At 42.6% G+C, this 21,637-nt stretch overlaps 1 protein-coding gene across 1 annotated transcript in view; it reads left to right on the top strand.

Moving 5' to 3' along the window:
• Positions 1 to 15,032, top strand: part of VXN (vexin) — a 35,611-nt gene extending 20,579 nt beyond the window's left edge. The window contains exons 2-6 of the mRNA XM_073583991.1: positions 3,266 to 3,321; positions 3,800 to 3,932; positions 4,385 to 4,449; positions 12,225 to 12,316; positions 13,124 to 15,032. Of these exons, the coding sequence (XP_073440092.1) occupies positions 3,266 to 3,321; positions 3,800 to 3,932; positions 4,385 to 4,449; positions 12,225 to 12,316; positions 13,124 to 13,307 (530 nt within the window). The 3' untranslated portion in view covers positions 13,308 to 15,032. The remainder of the gene's footprint in view (positions 1 to 3,265; positions 3,322 to 3,799; positions 3,933 to 4,384; positions 4,450 to 12,224; positions 12,317 to 13,123) is intronic.
• Positions 15,033 to 21,637: the final 6,605 nt, after the last annotated feature.

Here is a 21,637-nt window from a genome sequence, read left to right as displayed (position 1 = left end):
CAGGACAAATTGCACAATAACTTTTGGCGTCCAATTTCTCCTGTTACCCTTGGGAAAATAAAAAAAAATTGGACCTGAAATAATTTTTTTGTGAAAAAAAGTTAAATGTTCACTTTTTTAAAACATTCAAAAAATTACTGTGAAGCACCTGAATGGTTAATAAACTTCTTGAGTATGGTTTTGAGCACCTTGAGGGGTGCAGTTTTTAGAATGGTAACACGTTTGGGCATTTTCTATCATATAGACCACTCAAAGTGACTTCAAATGTGATGTGGTCACCCCCAAAAAATGGTGTTGTAAAAATGAGAAATTGCTGGTTAACTTTTAATCCTTATAACTTCCTAACAAAAAAAATGTTGGTTCCAAAATTGTGCTGATGTAAAGTAAACATGTGGGAAATGTTACTTAATAAGTATTTTGTGTGACATATCTCTGTGATTTAAGGGCATGAAAATTCAAATTTTTGCCAAATTTCCATTTTTTTTTCACAAATAAACGCAAGTTATATCAAAGAAATTTTACTCCTATCATGAAGTACAATATGTCATGCGCTAATTATGCAAATTGTCTCTTCAGAGACAATTTGCATAATCAGCATATTTCCCAGAGGAGCATTGCGGCTCTCCTCATCTCGACATGCTTAGCATGTCATTCTCCACAAGGAGAAATGATACTTCTTGGATAATATGTCATGAGAAAACAATGTCAGAATCACCCAGATCCATGGAAGCGTTTCAGAGTTATTACCTCATAAAGGGATAGTGATCAGAATTGTAAATATTGGCCCAGTCAGTAACGTCCAAACCACCCCTGGGGGTAAAAGGGTTAATGTCAGGTGTTCAATGGCAGTTACAGCACAATGCCTGAGAGCTTTTCCTTCATTTCCTGGCCCCTCTGGCTCCTGAAATGCTCTATCCAGCGCCGCAGCTCCTATGCTTTCTGGCTCACTTCCCTGACACTGTTTCCCATCGGGCTTCTCTTTCTGGGAGGTGAATGCCCTCTTCCATACCTCATTTGGGCCATAGGCCCTGGATATCGTGGGAAAGATTGCCTAAATTAATGGCGGTTGTCTGCATGCTGCTCCCACAAGTTCCACACTTTTAAGCAATCAGTCATTTCGTGAGGGCACATTGCCTTTAAGTTTTGTCACGTCCAACACCGTATTTTGATGCAAATTCTTCTTTTTGTATTTGTAATACAATTGCATTTATACCTTGGCCCATTTTTAGCAAGTGCTTCAAAATGTATCAAGTGTGTGCCATGCTGCAGCATTGAAGCCAGCCTACAAAGCTTGATAAACATCAGCTTACATTTTGGGTCCATTTAGATGGACAGATGATCTGACTGTAGCAAGCACCAATTGATGATACGACTTGTCTGTGGAGGCTTGCTACATCTCTGTCTTTAAGAGGCAATAATCTGTACTTGTAAACTGTATGCAGGCAAACAATCATTACTACAAATATTTGCCCTCATACAGTTTCCATATTCTCACCAGCACATTCTCTGTTCACAGAAGATGCAGGATCCAACACCTGCAGTGGGTGCGGAAAGTATTCACACCCCTTTAAATTTTTCACTCTTTGTTTCATTGCAGCCATTTGGTAAATTCAGAAAAGCTCATTTTTGTTCTCATTAATGTGTACACTCTGTACCCCATCTTGACTGAAAAACGCCAGAAATGTTGAAATTGTTGTAAATTTATTAAAAAAGAAAAACCGAAATATCACATGGTCATAAGTATTCAGACCCTTTGCTCAGGCACTCTCATTTAAGTCACATGCTGTCCATTTCCTTGTGATCCTCCTTGAGATGGTTTTACTCCTTCATTGAAGTCCAGCTGTGTTTAATTAAACTGATAGGACTTGATTTGTAAAGGCACACACCTGTCTGTATAAGACTTCACAGCTCACTGTGCATGTCATACCAAATGAGAATCAGGAGGTCAAAGGAACTGGCCAAGGAGCTCAGAGACAGAATTGTGGCAAGGCACACATCTGGCCAAGGTTACAAAAGAATTTATGCAGTACTCAAGGTTCCTAAGACACAGTGGCCGCCATAATCCTTAAATGGAAGAAGTTTGGGACCACCAGAAGTCGTCCTAGTCATCCAGCCAAATTGAGCAATTGTGGGAGAAGAGCCTCGGTGAGAGAGGTAAAAAAGAACCCCAAGATCACTGTGGCTGAGCTCCAGAGATGCAGTACTGAGATGGGAGAAAGTTCTACAAAGTCAAATATCACTGCAGCCCTCAACCAGATGGGCCTTTATGGCAGAGTGGCCCAACAGAAGCCTCTCCTCAGTGCAAGATATACGAAAGCCTTCATAGAGTTTGCTAAAAAACACATGAAGAACTCCCAGACTATGAGAAATAAGATTCTCTGGTCTGATGAGATGAAGTTAAAACTTTTTGGTGATAATTGTAAGAGGTGTGTGTGGAGAAAACCAGTCACTGCTCTTCACCTGCCCAATACAATCCCAACAGTAAAACATGGTGGTGGCATCATTATGCTATGGAGGTGTTTTTCAGCTGCAGGGACAGGACGACTGGTTGCCATTGAAGGAAACATGAATGTGGCCAAGTACAGAGATATCCTGGATGAAAACTTCTTCCAGAGTTCTCTGTACCTCAGACTTCTCCAAAGGTTCACCTTCCAACAAGACAATGACCCTAAGCACACAGGTAAAATACCAAAGGAGTGGCTTCAGAACAACTCTGACCATTCTTGACTGGCCCAACCAGAGCATCGATCTAAACCCAATTAAGCATCTCTGGAGAGACCTGAAAATGGCTGTCCACCAACGCTCACCATCCAACCTGACAGAACTGTAGAGGATCTGCAAGGAAGAATGGCAGAGGATCCCCAAATCCAGGTGTGAAAAACTTGTGGTACCTTTCCCCAAAAGACTCACGGCTGTACTAGCTCAAAAGGGTGCTTCTACTCAATACTGAGCAAAGGCTCTGAGTACTTATGACCATGTGATATTTCAGTTTTTCTTTTTTATTAAATTTGCAAAAATTTCTAAATCTGTTTTTTTTTCAGTCAAGATGGGGTGCAGAGTGTACATTAATGAGAAAAAATGAACTTTTTTGAATTTACTAAATGACTGCAATGAAACAAAGAGTGAAAAATGTAAAGGGGTCTGAATACTTTCTGTATTCACTGTATCTGAAGGGGTATTATTAAATACTATTTGTTTGTACACACAGAATTGGGCATGGTACATCATTTCATTCTATCATTTGTATTCATTTATTACTTTTCAGCACAAAGTACATCCAGAAGAAGATTGTCAAGTAACCAAAGGATACCATCAAATAATGTAAGAAAAAATGAGCATGTATGCTTATATGTGCCATTTATGTTATTCACTTACAATGACATATCTAATAATGACCAGCATGCAAGAATCTGTAACGGGGCCTCCAACTATAACCTGTAGACGCCTTGCCATCAGTCTCTCTGACACATTGAGCCGATTGCAATTCAATCACTATGTGGGTAATGTCGGGGACTTGCTATAGGAGAGTGTGATGCTGTGATATGATATCTATGGATTGGGCAATCAAAAATCCTTTGTGTGTTGTATCAAATGTATCAGTCAGCTATACATGCTACCAATGCTTTATTGATAGTAACTCATGGGAAAAGATACTAGTGACTTTCACTACTTACAAAGAAAATTTGAGCAAACCACCAGCCCAAGTGACACACCTTCAAATACCCCATTATTAAAGCAGATCTTATATATATGTCAAGCGGTGACCTAAACATTTGTTTTCCCTTTTTCCATTCTGTAGGTGATTGATCCTCACTGGACAAAGAAGTATTTGCCCCAGCAAACTGACTTTTTACATGTTCTATGCAAAAGTGAAGAAACGTGGAGACTTCCTCCACCTGAACCATTCAGGCGTCGACGCTCTGCAAAACACGGTAAGTAATACTCAAATATCTATGTATACCAAATTCACATAATAAATTTTGAAGTGTTGCTGTTGGAAACCAATGTGGCCAAATCTGACCTAATATGTTTTATTTTTTAGTTTGTGCATGTTCAATTTTACTACAGTCACATCTTAGGTGAAATTAAGCATTGCATTGAAATAAACAGGATACTTATGTATTGCATGGACATGTCAAGTCCTCTAGGGCAATAAGTCTTTTGTACACACACACACACACACACACACACCCTTTTTACCCTGCTGAGCAATTTAACTGAATAACTATAGTATTTAACTGAATAACTAGTTAACTAGATATCTCAGGTATAACTTCTAATGAAGCAATATTGCCATGGTAAGCTGTGGTTGTATGTTGATACTATAATAGAAAATTGAAAAATAATATGCAAAAATGTAAAACAAATAATTGCTGTTTTGCAGGTGTATGTATGGAAATCAAGACACCAAAACTTGCCAAGACAAAGCAAAATGTGATATTTCAAAATGTAAGACTGTATTGAATTTCTATTTAGTACATTAATAGCATAGTAAACTATGGTATAGTTCTGCTACCTTGGCATAAAATACAAAGCTGGCAAATAAAGTGGAGACATCTAAACATGGAGAGTCATCTGTTCATAGTGTTAAACTGAATCTGTCAGCAGGTTTTCACTCTTTCATCTGAGAGCAGCATAATGTAGGGGCAGAGGGCCTGATTCCAGGGATGTATCACGTGCTCAACAGCCTGCTGTAGTTTCAATACAATTAGATTGGCAGCTTATACATAGGAATATGCCAATCAGAGGTGTGGGCAGGGGATATATATAGCTCAGGATTCATAGCCCTGCAACATCTACAACAGATAAAACGGGGGTTTAATCAAAATTGCACCAAGCAGTCCAGTAAGTGATAAATTGCTGCAATCTGACCCTACATTGTGCTGCTGTCAGATTGCATAGTAAAAACCTGCTGACAGATTCATTTTACTGAGGATGTTTGATTTTTCTTGTGATGCCACTAACAGCCTTTACTATACATTTCTGAAATATTGTGCACTATTTTCTTCACAACTTGTTAGATATAAGCAGTGCACTAGAAACATAATGCAAGGCAGTGTAAGGTTTCATACTCTCATGTAGGTAGTAGGTAGCGTTCAAACAGGCACTAGATTCTTGTGTAGTACTCGCAGGTACGCGGGATGCAGTGACGAGGCAGGAGACGGGATGAACTTTAAAGTGTAACTTTTATATATAAAGTATAAGGATGCCTTTAGGGCTATCCTGAGCAACCAAACAAGCTAACAGTAATTGCCAGGGATCAGCACAAGAATACACGGGTAATGCGAGCACGACTAACCCGGCAAAGGCCGGTCACTATAGGGCCACGGTATGGCCGACTACAGGTCCTTAGTTACAAAGTGTCACTTATCCTCTCTGACGTCCGGCAGGGTACCGATCGATGGTGCTTCGGCGTTTCAGCCGCTGGGCCCAGCCGACGAGGATCTGGCGAAGACTTCGGGCACAACGGACCCCTGGAGAGTTCCATGACACGGCACCCCCCGGCGGAGGCGGCGCAGTGCCGCCAGGGGGCTGGAGACTGGAGGCCATAGCCCCGAGAAGGGGGCGGGCAGTGACGGCCTTGAGTGGCTACAGGCAAGCCGCAGGCGCAGCCCGGAACTGTGCTGCGAGGAACGCGGTTGGCAACGGGCAGGCCGCAGCTGCGGGCTGGAGTGAGGCGGCGGCCACGGTTGACAGCGGACATGCCACAGCCACTAGTTGGAGTGGGGCGGCGACGGCCGCGGGTGGCAGAGGATAGGCTGCTGCCGCGGACTGGAGTGGAGCGGCGATAGCCGCTTTGAGTGCGGGTGGGCGGTCGGTGTCTCTCCGTTGGACGGCTCGGTGCTGTCCCCCTTCTGTCAGTGGTGAGTCTTCCTTCAGTCTTTCCCGTCGCTGCTCTGCTTTCCTTGCTCTGGCTCCGGCGCCCTCTAGCTTCCTCACTTCTCCTCTCCTGCTGCGTCGACTGACTGCTGCTGGCGTCTTCTGCCCCTTTTACAGTAACTCCTCCCCCAACCTTTCTAGAAGTCTCGGCGGTCCGTCCCCTAATTGTGTCCCCTGGAAACAGACTCCCTAGGAACCTTGGTGACGGCCCCCTTGGTTCCGGCCCGGATACACAGCTGGGGCCCCTCCTCCTAGACTTGTACCAAAACAAAACCATAAACATAAATCCCTAGCCTTGTCCAGGTTCTAAGTAAACATCACGAACCCTGACTACTCATATACAGCTGAGCTAGCCCCAATCCGGTCAAACAAAACATCATCCATAGCTATCAGTTATACTTCCGCACTTGTACTTGGTGAACACGACCCCTGCAGCCTCATCTTAGAGAGAGATTCTGGACTGTCTCTCTCTTTAACTCCAACACAATTCCACTCTGGTCAGCTGGCACCAGCTGACTGACTAAGGTGAATTCCTAGCCTGTTTATATGCAGAGCCAGCCAGGTAATAATAAATATTAATCTTTATTTTTATATAGCGCTAACATATTTCGCAGCGCTTTACAGTTTGCACACATTATCATCACTGTCCCCGATGGGCTCACAATCTATCAGTATGTTTTTGGAGTGCACCTATTCTGAGCCTGTAGAGCTAGGATTTAACCCTAGCCTACCTGGTTTTGCTACATGCCCCCCTGCCCCTAACCAGGGTCTGGACACCATCTGCCTTTCACGCAAAGCCTACAGGGCTTTAAATTTCCTCGAATGTGAGACTCATGCTTGATGACATGAGGATGACCAAATGTGTCCAGGAACCTGCCCCTATTTTTGGGTACCGATTTTTGGCAATGCTGATTTTGGGAAGATGGCAAAGTTTACGCCACTTTGACACCCACCATGTTTGATTTTCACCAGGCTAACAAGCAAGTTGTTTCAAGCAGGTCCGTATCCTTCCAGGGTTTTAGCAGGTTGACATAATATATGGGGAAGGGCCTCCTTTTCCCAGGTCCTTCTACTTTATAGTTGACCTCTCCCACCTTTTACTATTTCACCGAGTAAAGAACCTGTTCTCCCCTGTGGGTACTAACACAAGTACCTGATTACTAGGCTTAAATTGTCTCACTCTAGCCGATCAATTATACCCCCTGGACTTTTCCTCTTGGGCTTCGAGAAGGTGCTCTTTTACCTGTCTCTTCACTTTGGTCCAACAACCATCTCCTGGGGAACCCCATTTAACACACTTACACTTTCCAGAGTACCTTTTATTGTTAAGTTCTTGAGCTGGGCAGTCCTATAGTTGTCCTGGAACTCCTCTATGTTAGGGATATTGGCTTCAGGGGATGCTTCCTCATCCTCCTTTCCAGCCAGTACAGTGAATGGAAATTCAAAGTTTACATCATGTGACTTTGTTACCATAGCAAACTCCTGGTGGCATACCGGACTACAGGACTACAGCTTCAGCTAATGAGTTCCAGACCTATGGAATATCTCAACCGATAGCAATATCATGCAACAAGTTCTTGACCATTCCCACTTGGTGGGACATGGAAACCAGAGTCTTTGCGTAAGTCAACCTGGGCTATGGGATAGTTTTTTTTTGCGTTTCCATTGATACACCTTACCCCCACCCATTTCCTAGGGAATAGCACATGCGTAAGTGTGGTCTTTGCCAAGGTCACCAAACACCCTGAGTCCAGAAGTCGCATCACTTGGACACCATTCACAGTCACCTGTCATTCGTGAGGCCCCTTGCTAGGATGAGGAACTGCACTACAGGCAGGGTAGGTAAAGTAGGAGTAGCGCTGGCAAATTCTGCAGTCCATCAGCTCAGAAGTCAAGGGACAGTGGGCTGATATATAACCCAAGGCACGACACCTCCAACAGACAATGTTATGAAATGTACCCCTTGGCTCTGACCCCTCCTGGAACCTTGGGTTCCACTGACAGGTCATCTTGGGCCCCTTCTTTGTTGTGTTTCCCTGAAAGGTGACCTCACGCTCCCTAGACTGCTTAGGACGTTCTCCACAGCCAAGTATCTTTCCAGCAGGCTCACTAGGCCATCTGCATTCTGGGGATCTCACAGGGCAAGCCAGTTTTCAGCTTATTTAGGTAGTAAGTGTATAAATCTGTCCACTACTACTCTTTTCACTATTTGTGCCAGAGAGCAGGTCTCAGGCTGCAGCCATTTTTGGACCAGGTGTGACAGGTCAAATATCTGGGACCGGGGAAGCATGTCCCTTTGGTAGCGCCAGTGACGTCCTGACGGACTGAGTGATGCCAAAATGTGACAGAATATTCACCTCAAGCTTGCAGTAGTCCTTGACATACTGCAGGACAAGGTCTTAATACGACTTTTGCGGTTTCCCAGTAAGAAAGGGGGCCAGGACCTCTGCCCATTGCTCTGAGACAGTATATCCATATCTGCCACCCTCTCAAATACAACCAACAAACCGAAATCAAGTGTGAACAGGTGCTTATTAAAAGTAGCCATCTCCATATATAACCAACAAATAAAGTAGTACTCTGTAGCGCTATAGCATGCAAACATGGAATTTATGAAATTTGAATTGCATTACTGCACTAAAAAATATGAAAAATTGGGAATACTTAGCACATAAATAGGCCAATTCATGTGTACCCAGCAGCCACAATATTTTTCCTGTTTTCTAGAGTAATGCAATTCAAATTTCATAAATTCCATGTTTGTATGCTATAGCGCTACAGAGTGCTACTTTATTTGTTGGTTATATATGGAGATGGCTACTCTTAGTAAGCACCTGTTCACATCTGATTTCTGTTTGGAAGTGATGATCAGTCTTTTGATATTTCTCTCAAATACAGTCAGGAAAGCCTCAATGTTGTCCTCCATAGTCATCTTCTGTAAGGCTTCTTTTAGCATTCATCTCACCCGGATACCTTCACTTTGGTTGGAAGGTGGTGCCATCTCCCTGACCTGGACAGTTTCTGCCAATAGAGCCATCTGCTTCTGCTGCTTTTGCAACTGCTGCTAAAACTGTTGCTGCTGCTGCTGTTGAAACTGCTGTTAGTTTCTTGTTGGTCCTGCTGCTGCATATTAGCCTGGACCAATTGCCTAACAAGTTCCTCCTGTGTTTTGAATGCTGTAGCTGCCTTTACCCAGGACATTCTATCTTTACACTGCAATCGCCGTTGCGCTCTGAAACTTCACACCTGCATTTCATCCACCAATTGTAGGGTTTCACACCCTCAGTTAAACATTAGGTAGCATTCACACAGGTACTGGACTCTTGTATCAAAACAATGTGACATATATTTTTCACTGGTTGCACAATCCCTAGCCTTGTCCATGCGCTAACTACACAACACAGATCTTGACTACTCATACACAGCTGAGCTAGTCCCAATCTGGTCAAACAAAACAGCTATCATACATAGCAACCAGTGATGATACTTGCAGTTTGGTGCACCCAGTCTGTGCAGAATCTTCTCATAGAGAGATTCCAGGTTGTGTCTTTCTTCAGTTCCAACACAAACCCACTCTGATCAGCTTCCCGCAGCTGACTGACTAAGGTGAACACCTAGCCTACCTGACTTTGCTATAGCGGACAAATTAGGACTTATCTGATCTTTGCAGACTTTTATTTCTGAATAGACAGGACGCATATGACCTCACTCATGCCTCAAGTGTAGGTAAAAAACAAGTGTCCATTTCTCTGGTAATTCACACCACATCCAGTTTCAGGTGCTTCTCGTCTGACCTTTTGCAAAATAACATAGAAGATGGACATGTCCTCCCAATAGAAAAAGTAATGTTGAATTTAGTTTACAGCAAGAAAGCTTTTATTATACTCACAGGATAAAAACTTATTTCAATGAGCATAAAAAATAATGGCGAGGTTAGCTGCTCAATTGAAATATCCTCTTCAGAGAGGAGGAGGAGAAGGAGGACAGAAACTCTAGTGTTACCTACTGGAAGAACCAATCCTAAAATTCAATATTGCCCCTTTAAAGGGCACTGCCACATGACTTAGAATAAGAAGCTGTTCCAGAAACTCACATTGCAGACAAATATTCCAGGGTGTTTGCTTCTCGTCAGCAAAAAGCAGGAGGAGCAGCACCTACTATACTCTATGGCCCTAGTTCATCATAATTCATCAATTAATCCCATAATGTGAAACACTATAAAAAGTCACAAAATTTTTGTTCCACGCTTTCATGCCAATTTAAGACAGTGCTGCCAAATTGAGCAGAGCTGGGGAGAAGCCTGGCTAGGACTGGGCATGGCAAAAGTCATCAAAAGTGACAGCATACATTATGCCTGCTGAATGAATGAAAAGAATTTTATTCCTTCACGACCCTCATAAAGACCGAAATACGAAATGCCAGGGTAAAAAAATATGGACCTATATTTCTACAATATACTGAGCTGTTTAAAGGGGTTGTCCACTTCTCGATCTAATTGTTTGGCCCCGATAAAATGAAAAAGCCTATACTCGTCACCTATGGAAGCACCGGTCCCACCGGGTCAGCACTTGTGGTCCTGGTGCTCTCGTGCAGTTTTGTAACTCATAGTGCCCGGCACCCAATCAGCGCTGGCATCACTGTCCTCTCCTTCTTTCAAATTAAACATGAAGAGGAAGTCCGAGCTGCAGCTGACCTCAGACTTCCTCTTCATGTTCAATTCGTACGATGGTGGGTACGCGCTGGGCATCATGTGTCATACAACCACACAAGAGCCCTGGGACTGCGAGTGCCGACACCATGGGAATGGTGCGGCACAAGAGGTGAGAATAAGCATTTTTATTTTATAGGGACCAAGCATTTAATAGTGGACAACCCCTTTAAGTCACAACTGGCTAGATGTAACTAACGTAATAGCATGATACATATATAGAACATGTAACTGTACAGGCCAAAAAAGTTGAACTGGTAATCCATATTCATCTAATCAGGGTCACCATTAGGACATTACTGCCATTACTGGAGTATGAGGCCCTGTGAGCAGAAGCAAGGGGGGCCGGACTGGGTGAGACACACTGTGCAGCCTGCGCTGAGGCAGCACAGTCAAGCCACTATATAAATGGGCTGGCAGACTGCGTGACACCCGGGCCCAAGTCACTTGCAGCTGCAGCTACTTACGTAGTATGGCCACAGCAAAAGGGGCACACACAATAGTGACGTCAGAGACTGCCAGCCCGCCCTCTGTTCCTAAGCGCCCCAAACTCTTCCGGGAACATTATATGCAGGAGTTGAGAGCCCGAAAGTGATGAGATGTGCGTGGCAACCCACCCACTCAGCATCCACTCTCCTGTCCGATCTCCCTTTCCCCCATAACTATTTTTGTGATCTGGTTGTTCAATTTGAATTGTTAATCTGTGATTGGTGATAACGGGTGTAGAAGTGGAGTTTTTCCAAGACTGGGCGGTGGGACTTTGGAAGGTTCGAGGGGTGGAGCTGGGGTGGAGTCTGCACGGAATCACATAGGAGCCCGAAAATGTTGCCAGTATGGGGCCCTGAAATTTCTGGTTGCAACCCTGCATCTATTAGTTAAACCAATAGTGTGTATTCATCTTTTATGCAGGATATGGCCATACTTAGTAATGTGTCAGAAAACACTCTGCCATTTACTAATTGGCTGTGGATGCCCACATGATTTTGCCATTAAACAGCCGTTTTACACACAAGGACATGGAGCCGGCTGCTGTTTGCCTGCAAAAGTGTGCAGCCATTAACAATCAGTTTAAAAAATCACACTGACCTATGTGGCTAAACCGCAGGTTGGCACCGTTTTCATTTCACTAGTTGTGCCCGTACCCTCAATTGTAAAAAAAAACAAAAAACACATGCTCATTAACAACAAACTTTGCAATGTAATTTTACCGAGTCATAAATGAGTACACCCACCTGTCGCCCCTAATGAGGCAGCAAGCCAATAAATTAGAATGCACAATTAGTTCCCAGCTGCATTCCATAGATTGGCATGCCATAAATATAAACCGCATGTAACTCATAATACCAGTCATTGTATTACATGAGAAATTGAAAAAAAACAAAAAAAACTGAAATTAAAAAATAACAACAACATGTACTCATATTTCTTATCATTTGTATTGTTATTACCTACACAGATAATTATAGAAAATTAAATAAATATGTAATTTTTTCACATATCTGATGTCAGAGTGTGAGCCCCAGTGGCTGCGGAATATGATGGCGCTATATAAGCAAAATGAGATCAAGTATATTGATCGTACAGAGGACGATCAATAGACATTGTAGATAATATTTGTTTTAATCTTGCCTTGTAGAACCCTCTTCCCTCGTCATCGTCAGTCTTTAATGTGACAAAACAGATTGGCAGCACTTTGCCGGGGAGAGACGTCACTCCTGCCACAGTAGGGTAAGTCCCCTCCCCAGCTAACTCCGAGCAAGCAGCTGCTGCGGGAGTGACAATAGCTGCACTGTGTAATTGAAGTAGGTCAGGTCCCTAATGTCCCCTGGACTTGAGAGAATAACAGGTGGCTTGGGTTAGGGGTCAACTATTTACCATAAAACGCAGGCAACTACAAATGATCTAATTAGAAACTTCAGTCAGTGGAATCATAATCATATATTGCCCGCTGATTGCCAGCAGAAGAGCATTTCAATGACAATGGGGGTCATAGAAAAAAGTACAGCGTCCCCGTACTAAAAATAGAATACGTCCCCCAAACCATTGAGGGTTTTTACTATATTCGTGATTTGCCCCATTTCAATATGCAAGGAGTACATTGTTTTAACATGATTTTTTTGACTCTTGCTCTAATAACTGCACTTGTTAGGCGCCCGAAAAAAAAGACATTTAGTGCAATTATTCTAAGCAGGTGCACATTTGCGTGTGTTACAGTTGTACCCGTTCATTTTGGCATGCGTTTGGGTTGAAATTAGCCCCCCGGCTTAACATAAAAAGCACTTAATTATACAGTAGATGGGATATTTGGAGTCCATTTGATGATTGTACCCTTTTAAAAGAGTTTTACAAAGGACCTAAATAAGATACACATTGAGAGAGGAGGCACAGGAAGTTATTTTCACTGCCCAGGCAAAAAGGAGAACACTTTGCACAGTATGTACTTACTTAGAACGGATGTTATGTGCTCGGGTGATGAATGATGAATTTACATTTTATTGAAAATAATAAAAATTGCCATCTATTGTTGGATTGCAGGTGCAATGATCCATGGCTTGTTGACATTGAAGAGGACATTGTCTATGAAAATGAGGCCTATTTGCCTCTAACTGCCGACTGCACGGCCAAAAAATCACCAAGCCTACTCCAGAAAATGGGCCTAAAATTCAGGAAGTCTGTGGAGTATATTGGTGCTTCAAACTGTGCCTTTGAGGAAGACTGAAGGAAGCAGTGTATGACATGGGTATCACCAGTCTGATCACCGCTGTGGTCTTATGTCATCAAGCCCAAAAATGGACCTGTTCTCTTTACTTATTTATATTCTGCAAATGCACTTGTTTGACTGGAAAACACAGAAACCCTGCCTGGATGATAAATATCAGATAAGTGGTTCATTTTAAGAAAATAAGGTAACTTGTGGGTTGTAAGTTTATTGGGAACCACTAGTCTCAGCAGACTCCTAGCAGCTGCAAGTGTGGAGCTCCATGGTGGTTTGTGAGGCACATGATGTTTTATGGAGGACCAGTATTTGACCATATGTGGTGCAAGTTTTCTGACCACAACGGACCACCATTTTCCTGAAACCTGGGACAAAAATTGTGTACGCGTCTCATAGGACTACTAAGGTTCTGGGCAGAAATCAAACAGGGTTTCCATGACCTGAATCGAAAACTCCTGCTTACTTGAATTTTCCATCTGTTATGTAGCGATTTGTATTCTGTTTTTGCACTGTGACTGCAGTATATAGGCCCCTTTAACCAGTGGCTATATTTTTCTGCATGCCCCCTAAAATGATATTTAAAGGAAACTTGTCAGATCTTTCTACCCCCAAAAACATTTATATGTATGTTTAAACCTTTAGAAGATAAGCAAGGTGATCCCTTTATGACCCAAGGTGAGAAACCCATGTTTTGAAGTTACGTATATATGTGTCTGAAAGTACCTTGAAGATGCACTTACAGCTCCTCAGTTTTGCGCTGTCTTTCCTGCCTGGTGCCACTCTCCTCTGTTTAATTGACAGGTCTTAGGCTCACCCTGGAGCCAGCGTGTGGTCACTGTCCAAGCACCGCACCTAATTAGATTGGACGATACCTGAACAGGGTGAGCTGATGTGATATATTTTGTTCATTGCCTTTGTTCACTTTGGCTCAGATACATGGCTGGAAATAGAGTGTGAGGCTGAGGAGCTTTAAGTGCATCGTTACGCTCTAATGTACTTCCAGACACATATAGATGGAACTTCAAAACACGATTTACGGCTGATGGGAGTATCGCTTTGGGGTCATAAACGGAATATCTTCCTTATCTTTTAAAGGGCGACATAGTCGTATAAATGGTGTGAAAGCATAGATGTTTCTGACAGGTTCCCCTTAATTCCCTTACATTCCAGGCACTTACCAGTCTCTTTCATTCATAAGTTCGAGCCTTGCTAAAAACTAGGGTTGTGCCGCATGTGGTCAATCACTCCATTTAGTCTCACCCTAAGATCCCCATTCACATTGGAATTAAATCATCTGAACATTAATATGTAAGTAAATGGGAAGTAAAAACTTCTATTTATACCATTTACAGATAGCAAAAAGGATGTCTGGTCACTAAAATGTTTAAAAAAAAATACTTAGAAAGGTGTAAAATAATAAAAGTAGTAATTTCCCGACGCTCACATTCCAGCACTTTCAGGGACCTCTGCAGCCTTGGTAGATGTATGACATCTGCAATCAATCACTTGCTGCAGTGCTGATGTGATTAATTGGAGGCCCTTAATTGGGAACATCATGGGATAGGTGCGAGTATGACTTCTGTTATCATTTACCATCATTCTTAGGCCTCTTTCACACATCCGTATATTTCCGGTACCGGAAAAAACGGTACCGGAGATATCCATGTCCGTATGTGTACTACGTGTGGCACACGCGCGGCAACCGTGTGCCGCATCAGTACGGACAGCCACTGGGGAGGAAGCGCTACTGTAAGCGCTGTTTCCTGGCGGCTGGTGCTGAAGCCAGCTGTCTTTAATCTCCCCTGCTCTGCCAGCGAGCAGAGGAGAATGATGAGCGTTATATTAAAGTACGAACAACAGCAGGTGGGGGCTGTGGAATACCTCGATCATGGGGATAACAGTCCCAAAAGCCCCCACCTGCTGTCGTTCGGACCTTAATATAACGCTCATCATTCTCCTCTGCTCGCTGGGAGAGCAGGGGAGAATGACAGCCGGCTTCAGCACCAGCCACCTGGGAACAGCGCTTATAATAGCACTTCTTCCTCGGCGGCTGTCCGTGTCACATGGAGGACATCAATGTGTGTTCTCCGTGTGCATGTGTGCGGGACGTTTTGCCGTCCATGATGACGGCAAAAAACGGACATGCCAGCGTGTTTTGCCCACGGACACACGGTCCGTGGAAACACACTGACATTTGCATAGACCCATTCATTTGAATGGGTCTACGTGTATGTGTCTCCGGTACGTGTGAAAATTGTCACCACATGTACCAGAGACACAGACATGTGAAAGGGGCCTTAGTGTTTGTTGCGTAGCAGACAATTACCTTAAGCCAATTTTTAAATTAAAAAAATAGTCCTTTAGTTCCCAATCTGGAGATATAAAAAGGTGAGGAGGCAGGAATACCGTGAGGCTGATTGATCAAGCCTTTTACACCACATGTACTAGAACAAATATGGTACTAGTGAATGTTTTATTTCTAAACCATACGATTTCTAGCCAATGACATTTAGTACATGAGCCATAAATCTTATACTGAAAAGTGATAACTGAACCTTACATGTTCTCACGGCCGCATGTGCACGCTCCTAGGCCCTGCAAATAGCCAACAATCTCCCCGTTTTCTGCATGTCGTATATAATATTGTTGTAGGGTCTCCCTTGATAATGCTTTAATGAGCTCTGCGCGGTCATCTAGTATTATATCAGGCACTGTGTATTGTGTTACCGGATAAGATGCTGCCTGGTAATGAATCTCTTTATTAAGCTGTCTTCTTTTGAGAGATCAGATTATAGTCATAATGGAGGATAATCTGCAGGACTCCAGAGCTGGAAGGGCTGGTTCTTTTTCAGCACTATTATATTTTAATTTACCAAATGCTTGGCTGGTGTAAAATGATCAACCATTAAGAGGAGCTCACAGGTGGAGCACAGGTTGTGCTCCTCCCCAGACATAAGGTGCTGCGGTTACTCATAAAGCCAGGCGTGGAAAGGGTTATTTATTGCTTTACATATTTATTATGATGACATTAAATGCGCTTTTTTATCCCAATGTATTTATTTATACCTGATGTATACAAGGCAGTCATGTAAATGTGAGCGGAATATTTTATGATGAGCACAATACAGATGCCGTAATGCCCCTAATATATGTATTTATGGATGTGTGTGATTATGAAGCGATGAATGATTGATGGAAATAAGTATGAGACCATATTTTCATGTGATTTTCTGTTACATCAATAAAATTATGTACAACAATAAAGAGAAAAGGTCTTGTCTTATTTTTTATCAGATTTCCATATCTATTAAACTTTATGGACTCGGGCACACAGCTGTTTTACAAACATGTTGTGCAGACTTCTAATATGGCATCCCTAGAAATACATGGGCCTATATTGCTCCTTTGTGCATTTTCCATTACATGCTGTATTAGGCGCTACGTTCACACTGTGTTTGCTGTATTTTTTTTAATGCATTGTATTATGCGAATTTTCAGCTGCATTTTACAGTACCAGAAAAACTTATGACAGTTCAGAAATCTCATGCACACAACTTGTTTTTTATTTGTCATCAGGATTTTGTGCTTTGCGTGTTTTTTTTGCACAATGGAGCATGTCACTTCTTCCAGCAATTTTTTTTACCATTGAACATCCTTTATTGGGATCTTTCTGCTTTGTGCTGAGGAAACTGGACAGTGGAGGTAGCTGTCTCCTACTCCTTCTGAAGTCATTTAGTGACCATTAGCTAAGATGACCTTTTCTGACTTGCTTTCATTAAGGTCAGTGAAGAAATCCTTGTTATTTGTCATATGACTGCTTTCACCAGAATCTATACACTATATAAGCTTTGCAGATGGGCCTGTACTGGCATTAAATGCAACTTCAGCACACGCAGAATCTTCTTTTATAGCTGTGTTAACTCTTTGATGACTGTTCTGCTTTTTAAGCTGATTCATTCTTACTTCCCAAATTCTGCAGTCTGCTTTAAGGTGGCTGGGCTTTTTACAGACAAAACATTCACAAGTTTCTCTTAGATTGCTCTTATATTTAGGGAAATCCTGTGTCTTTAACGCTGTTTCTGCTCTGGATTCATTACTGCTGCTTACATGCTGTGTTTTTCTCTTGAATTCATCCACAAGTTTGCCTTTAACATACTCTAGTGTCAGCTCATCATCTGGCCGTGCTTCTAGTGCAGTCACGAGTGTGTCATAACTCTCTGGAAGACCACTTAATAGAAGTGCAGCAACATGAAAAACTCTTAATTTCTTCTCCAATACCTCTGAGATGCTCCACAATCTCTAGGGTGTTTCTTATATAGTCCTGCATATTCCATTCATCACTTAGCTTAGACTGATACAGCTTTCTCATGAGATAAAGTTTATTGCTGAGATTTGATCTTTCATGCACTTTCTGTAACTCATCCCACATCTCCTTTGCAGTTGCACACTTGCATATATGCACAATCTGATTATCATCTACACTGAGGAAGATCGTGCTTTTTGATTTCTGATCCTTCTCTATCCAATTATCTGGTAATAGACGAGACACTTTTTCCTGAGTATATTTCCACATACCTTCTCTTATGAGCAGCATCTTCACCTTGAATTTCCAGGACTGGTAGTTCTGGTTAGTGAGGCTTGGCACTGAGAACTTGACAGGATTGCTGCTAGTGGACATCTTCTCTGTTGCTCTGTGCTGCTTTTGTTCTGGGCTTCTGTTGCTGTGTTAAGGGGGTTTTACACATAGCGATATCGCTAGCAATATCGCTAAAGCTGCACCGATTTGGTGACGCAGCAGCGATATCACTAGCGATATCACTATGTGTGATACTTAAGGCCCTTTTACATTTAGCGATGCACCAGCGATCCGACGAGCGATCCGACCCGGTCAGGATCGCTGGTGCATCGCTAAATGATCGCTAGTGAGCTTTCATACAGAAAGATCTCACTGCGATGCAGCAGCGACGCAGCGCACGATACTTACCATTCACACACAGCGATCCTGCGTCCTCCCGCCCGCGTCCAGCGTCGCTCGTCGTCACAGCAGGAAGTCTCAGCAGGAAGCGCCCGACGAGAAATGGAGCCGGACATTCTCGCGCGATCAGCGATGGACAGCGGGGGAGCCGGTCGCTGGTAAGTATCACACATAGCGATATCGCTAGCAATATCGCTATAACGTCACAAAATCGGTGACGTTTTAGCGATATTGCTAGCGATATTGCTTAGTGTAAAACCCCCTTTACCTCCGACCGGCTCCCCCGCTGTCTGTCATTGATTGCGCAGCTCCATTTCTCGTCGGGCACTTCCTGCTGGGCTTCCTGCTGACGCGAAAAGCGACGCGTGGACGTGGACGGGAGGACGTCAGAATCGCTGCGTCTGAAAGGTAAGTAACGACCGCTGTATCGCTGCTGCATCGCTGTGAGATCTGCCTGTGTGGCAGATCACTAGCGACCATTTAGCGATGCACCAGTGATCCTGACCAGGTCGTATCGTTGTTGGGATCGCTGGTGCATCGCTAAATGTAAAGGGGCCTTTACTCTGGGGTTCTGTGTCACTCTGGGCCCATAACCTGTTGACAGCGGATTATTCAGGATACTCTCCTAGTGTGTGACAACAGAGCTTCTTTATTCAGGAACATTATATGATAAGCTTAATAGATCAGGAATAAATCATTTGTGTGTCTCTATCTGTGCAGCATCTATAGCAGGCTGCTTCTCTCATACACAGACACAGGAAAACAGAAACACAGTCACATGCTATCCCTGCGTGATTCTCTGGGAGTTTTTTTTTGTTTTAACTTTATAAAAACCAAACAAATTTAGCAACTAAACACTCATAGACAGGAATCGAGTTGTTGCACCAAACATATTCTAACATTCACCCATTGAAATGAATGGAATGTGAAAAAAAACACTGAGAACATGCACAAAAACGCAGGTATCATGTTTTGCAGCGTTTTTTGTGCCAAAATCTTATTCTTTGTAAAGGATTTTTTTTCAACACTAAACTTTATCAGCATGCGCAAGAGACAAATCTAGCATGCCAACACCACCACAAAAAATGCATAACGCAGCAAAAAAATGAAAGAAAAATCAAGGAAAACATGCTTTTTTCTGCAGCTTCTTTCCTGCCAAAAGATCAGGTTTTGGTGCAGACAAAAAAACCACTGAAAAAATGCCTAGTGTCAACTTATCCTTAAGACGGTGTACTCATTTCTTCTCAAGAAGATAAGTGGTGCATGTTGGAGCGATGTAACAACTCATACATTTATAAGTATGGACTGCAAAGAATGCAGTTCTAAACTACTCTATCACATGGGGGATATATTCCAGCATTCCTCATGTATCTTCATGGATTTAAAGGGACCTGTCAAGCGATTAATGCTGCTCAAGCCTTGTGAAGTATGAATCGCAGCCTGGCTGCATGATTGCCCCCAAGTATATTATTCTCTCAAATTCTCCGGCGTTTCAGAGAATATATACTTTGAAGATCTGGATGGTGACCACAGTCGGAGACTAGTCTAGTCCAGCTCTGCCCCCAGCTAGCTATTACTAACACCACAGTAGATGATTAACAGGTCTCTCCTTCTAATGTACATAGAGAAAAACTTGTCAAACAGCTGCAGTGGAGCAAAGAAGAGCTGGCCAAAGCATCTCTGGACTAGTCTCGTCTCCATCTGTGCTCCCCATGCAGAGCCTCAAAACATACGCCGGTGAATTTGAAAAAAATATACCTTGCTGCAGTTTAACATTAATGTGGTATAATTGTTTGTATGATTGTGCAAATTTTCAGTAAAGGGGTATTCTGATCTCCAAGATCCTGTCCCAATATGTAGTAGGTGCAATAATAATAATAACAATAATAGCAAATACCTCCAATTAGAAATGTAGTATAGTTTTTCTGTTTTGCTGTGTCGCTTAACCTATGTGCAGGGCATTGCAGGATCTTAAGTATCCATGGTTACAACCACTGATATGGTGACAGTTAGTTAGCTAGTTGACATAGATACCTAAGGTCCTGCAATGTCTGCACATGAGGAAAGAGACAAGGCAAATCAGAAAAACTATACTACATTTCTAATTGGTGGTATTTGCTAATATTACTATTATTACACCTACTACATTTTGGAATAGGATCTTGGAGATGGGAATACCCTTTTAATATTCAAACATTTTGTAACCTGTCCTTCTGTGCATGACTGAATATGCAGAAGATGTACGTGACCCATCTTCTGCACTTCCAGTCACATGCAGTGCACTTCTGAAGCCATGAAGCATACATTCGGCTTCAGAAGTGCAATGATGTGCCAGAAGAAAGCCGCATGCATGCAGAAGGTTTGCAGAGAGCTGGAGATGATGTCGGCCCTTGCAAATCATTTTATCATGGCTGTGTGATAACATGCAAGGAAGGATAAATCTAGGAAAAACAGCGCCTCATTGACTATTGAAAGGACTAATTTGCACAAGATAAAGGGAACTTATAAATACTTTTTTTCAACATGTTTAGATGACTAACAAAGTAACAAGATAAAGGGCTGGTTAGGCTGGGAATTTAGCAAAACATATACAAATGCTGCTGGGTGGTAGGACTTGAAGGACCTGACGAGTTCCCTTTAAATGTGCTGCAAACAGTTATTTTCTCAGTGTGTTCACTTAATCAAGAGGTATTGTGAGGAAAGAGGGAGACACAAGCGCAATATAGGGTCTTATCCCACAAATAAAGTAAGCGGTTTGACAAAAAAACTGCTCACCTGGTAGTAGGTATTCAAAGCATGTATAGATAAGGGCTGCTGCAGATCCACAAGTCGGTCACCGACTATCTGAAACAGAACTCTGCAAAGGAATACGTGGATTTCACCCGCGCTGCCCAAATGATGAAATTCCAGAAGGTTAATAAAGTTTGACAGTGGTTTATTCTACGTGTTTCAAGGTTTTTTGCAACCTCTTCTTCAGGAATTACCACATGAAGCATACATAGGTGGTGCATTAAGTACACACAAATTTCAAAAAAATGAGCTCCAAACAGTCAGATGACACATGTCAAAGTTCATAGTTAGCAGACAGTATAAAAATTCATGGTAATAGTTAGAAGCTGTTCTTATATTGACATGTCCATTTTAATTTCACAGGTTGTTGAGCAAAAGGAAAAAAAAAAAAAATAAGGAAAATTAAAAAACCATCTATATATTGAGCAAGAAAAGCAAATCTTGGACACGAACTCCTAGAGATATGCCTCAGCTTCCTCCAGATCTGCTGCCTGACAATTAGACCACTCGGCTATACTAACAGGTTCCTGCAAGTGTATCCAATGTGGAAGGGACATATGTTGAAATA

The sequence above is a fragment of the Dendrobates tinctorius genome, unplaced genomic scaffold, assembly GCF_039654945.1.
Source record: "Dendrobates tinctorius isolate UK_male_01 unplaced genomic scaffold, ASM3965494v1 ptg000082l, whole genome shotgun sequence".
NCBI lineage: Eukaryota > Metazoa > Chordata > Amphibia > Anura > Dendrobatidae > Dendrobates > Dendrobates tinctorius.
Note: the sequence above shows the minus strand (reverse complement) of the source record. Positions and strands in the feature narration are given on the sequence as shown.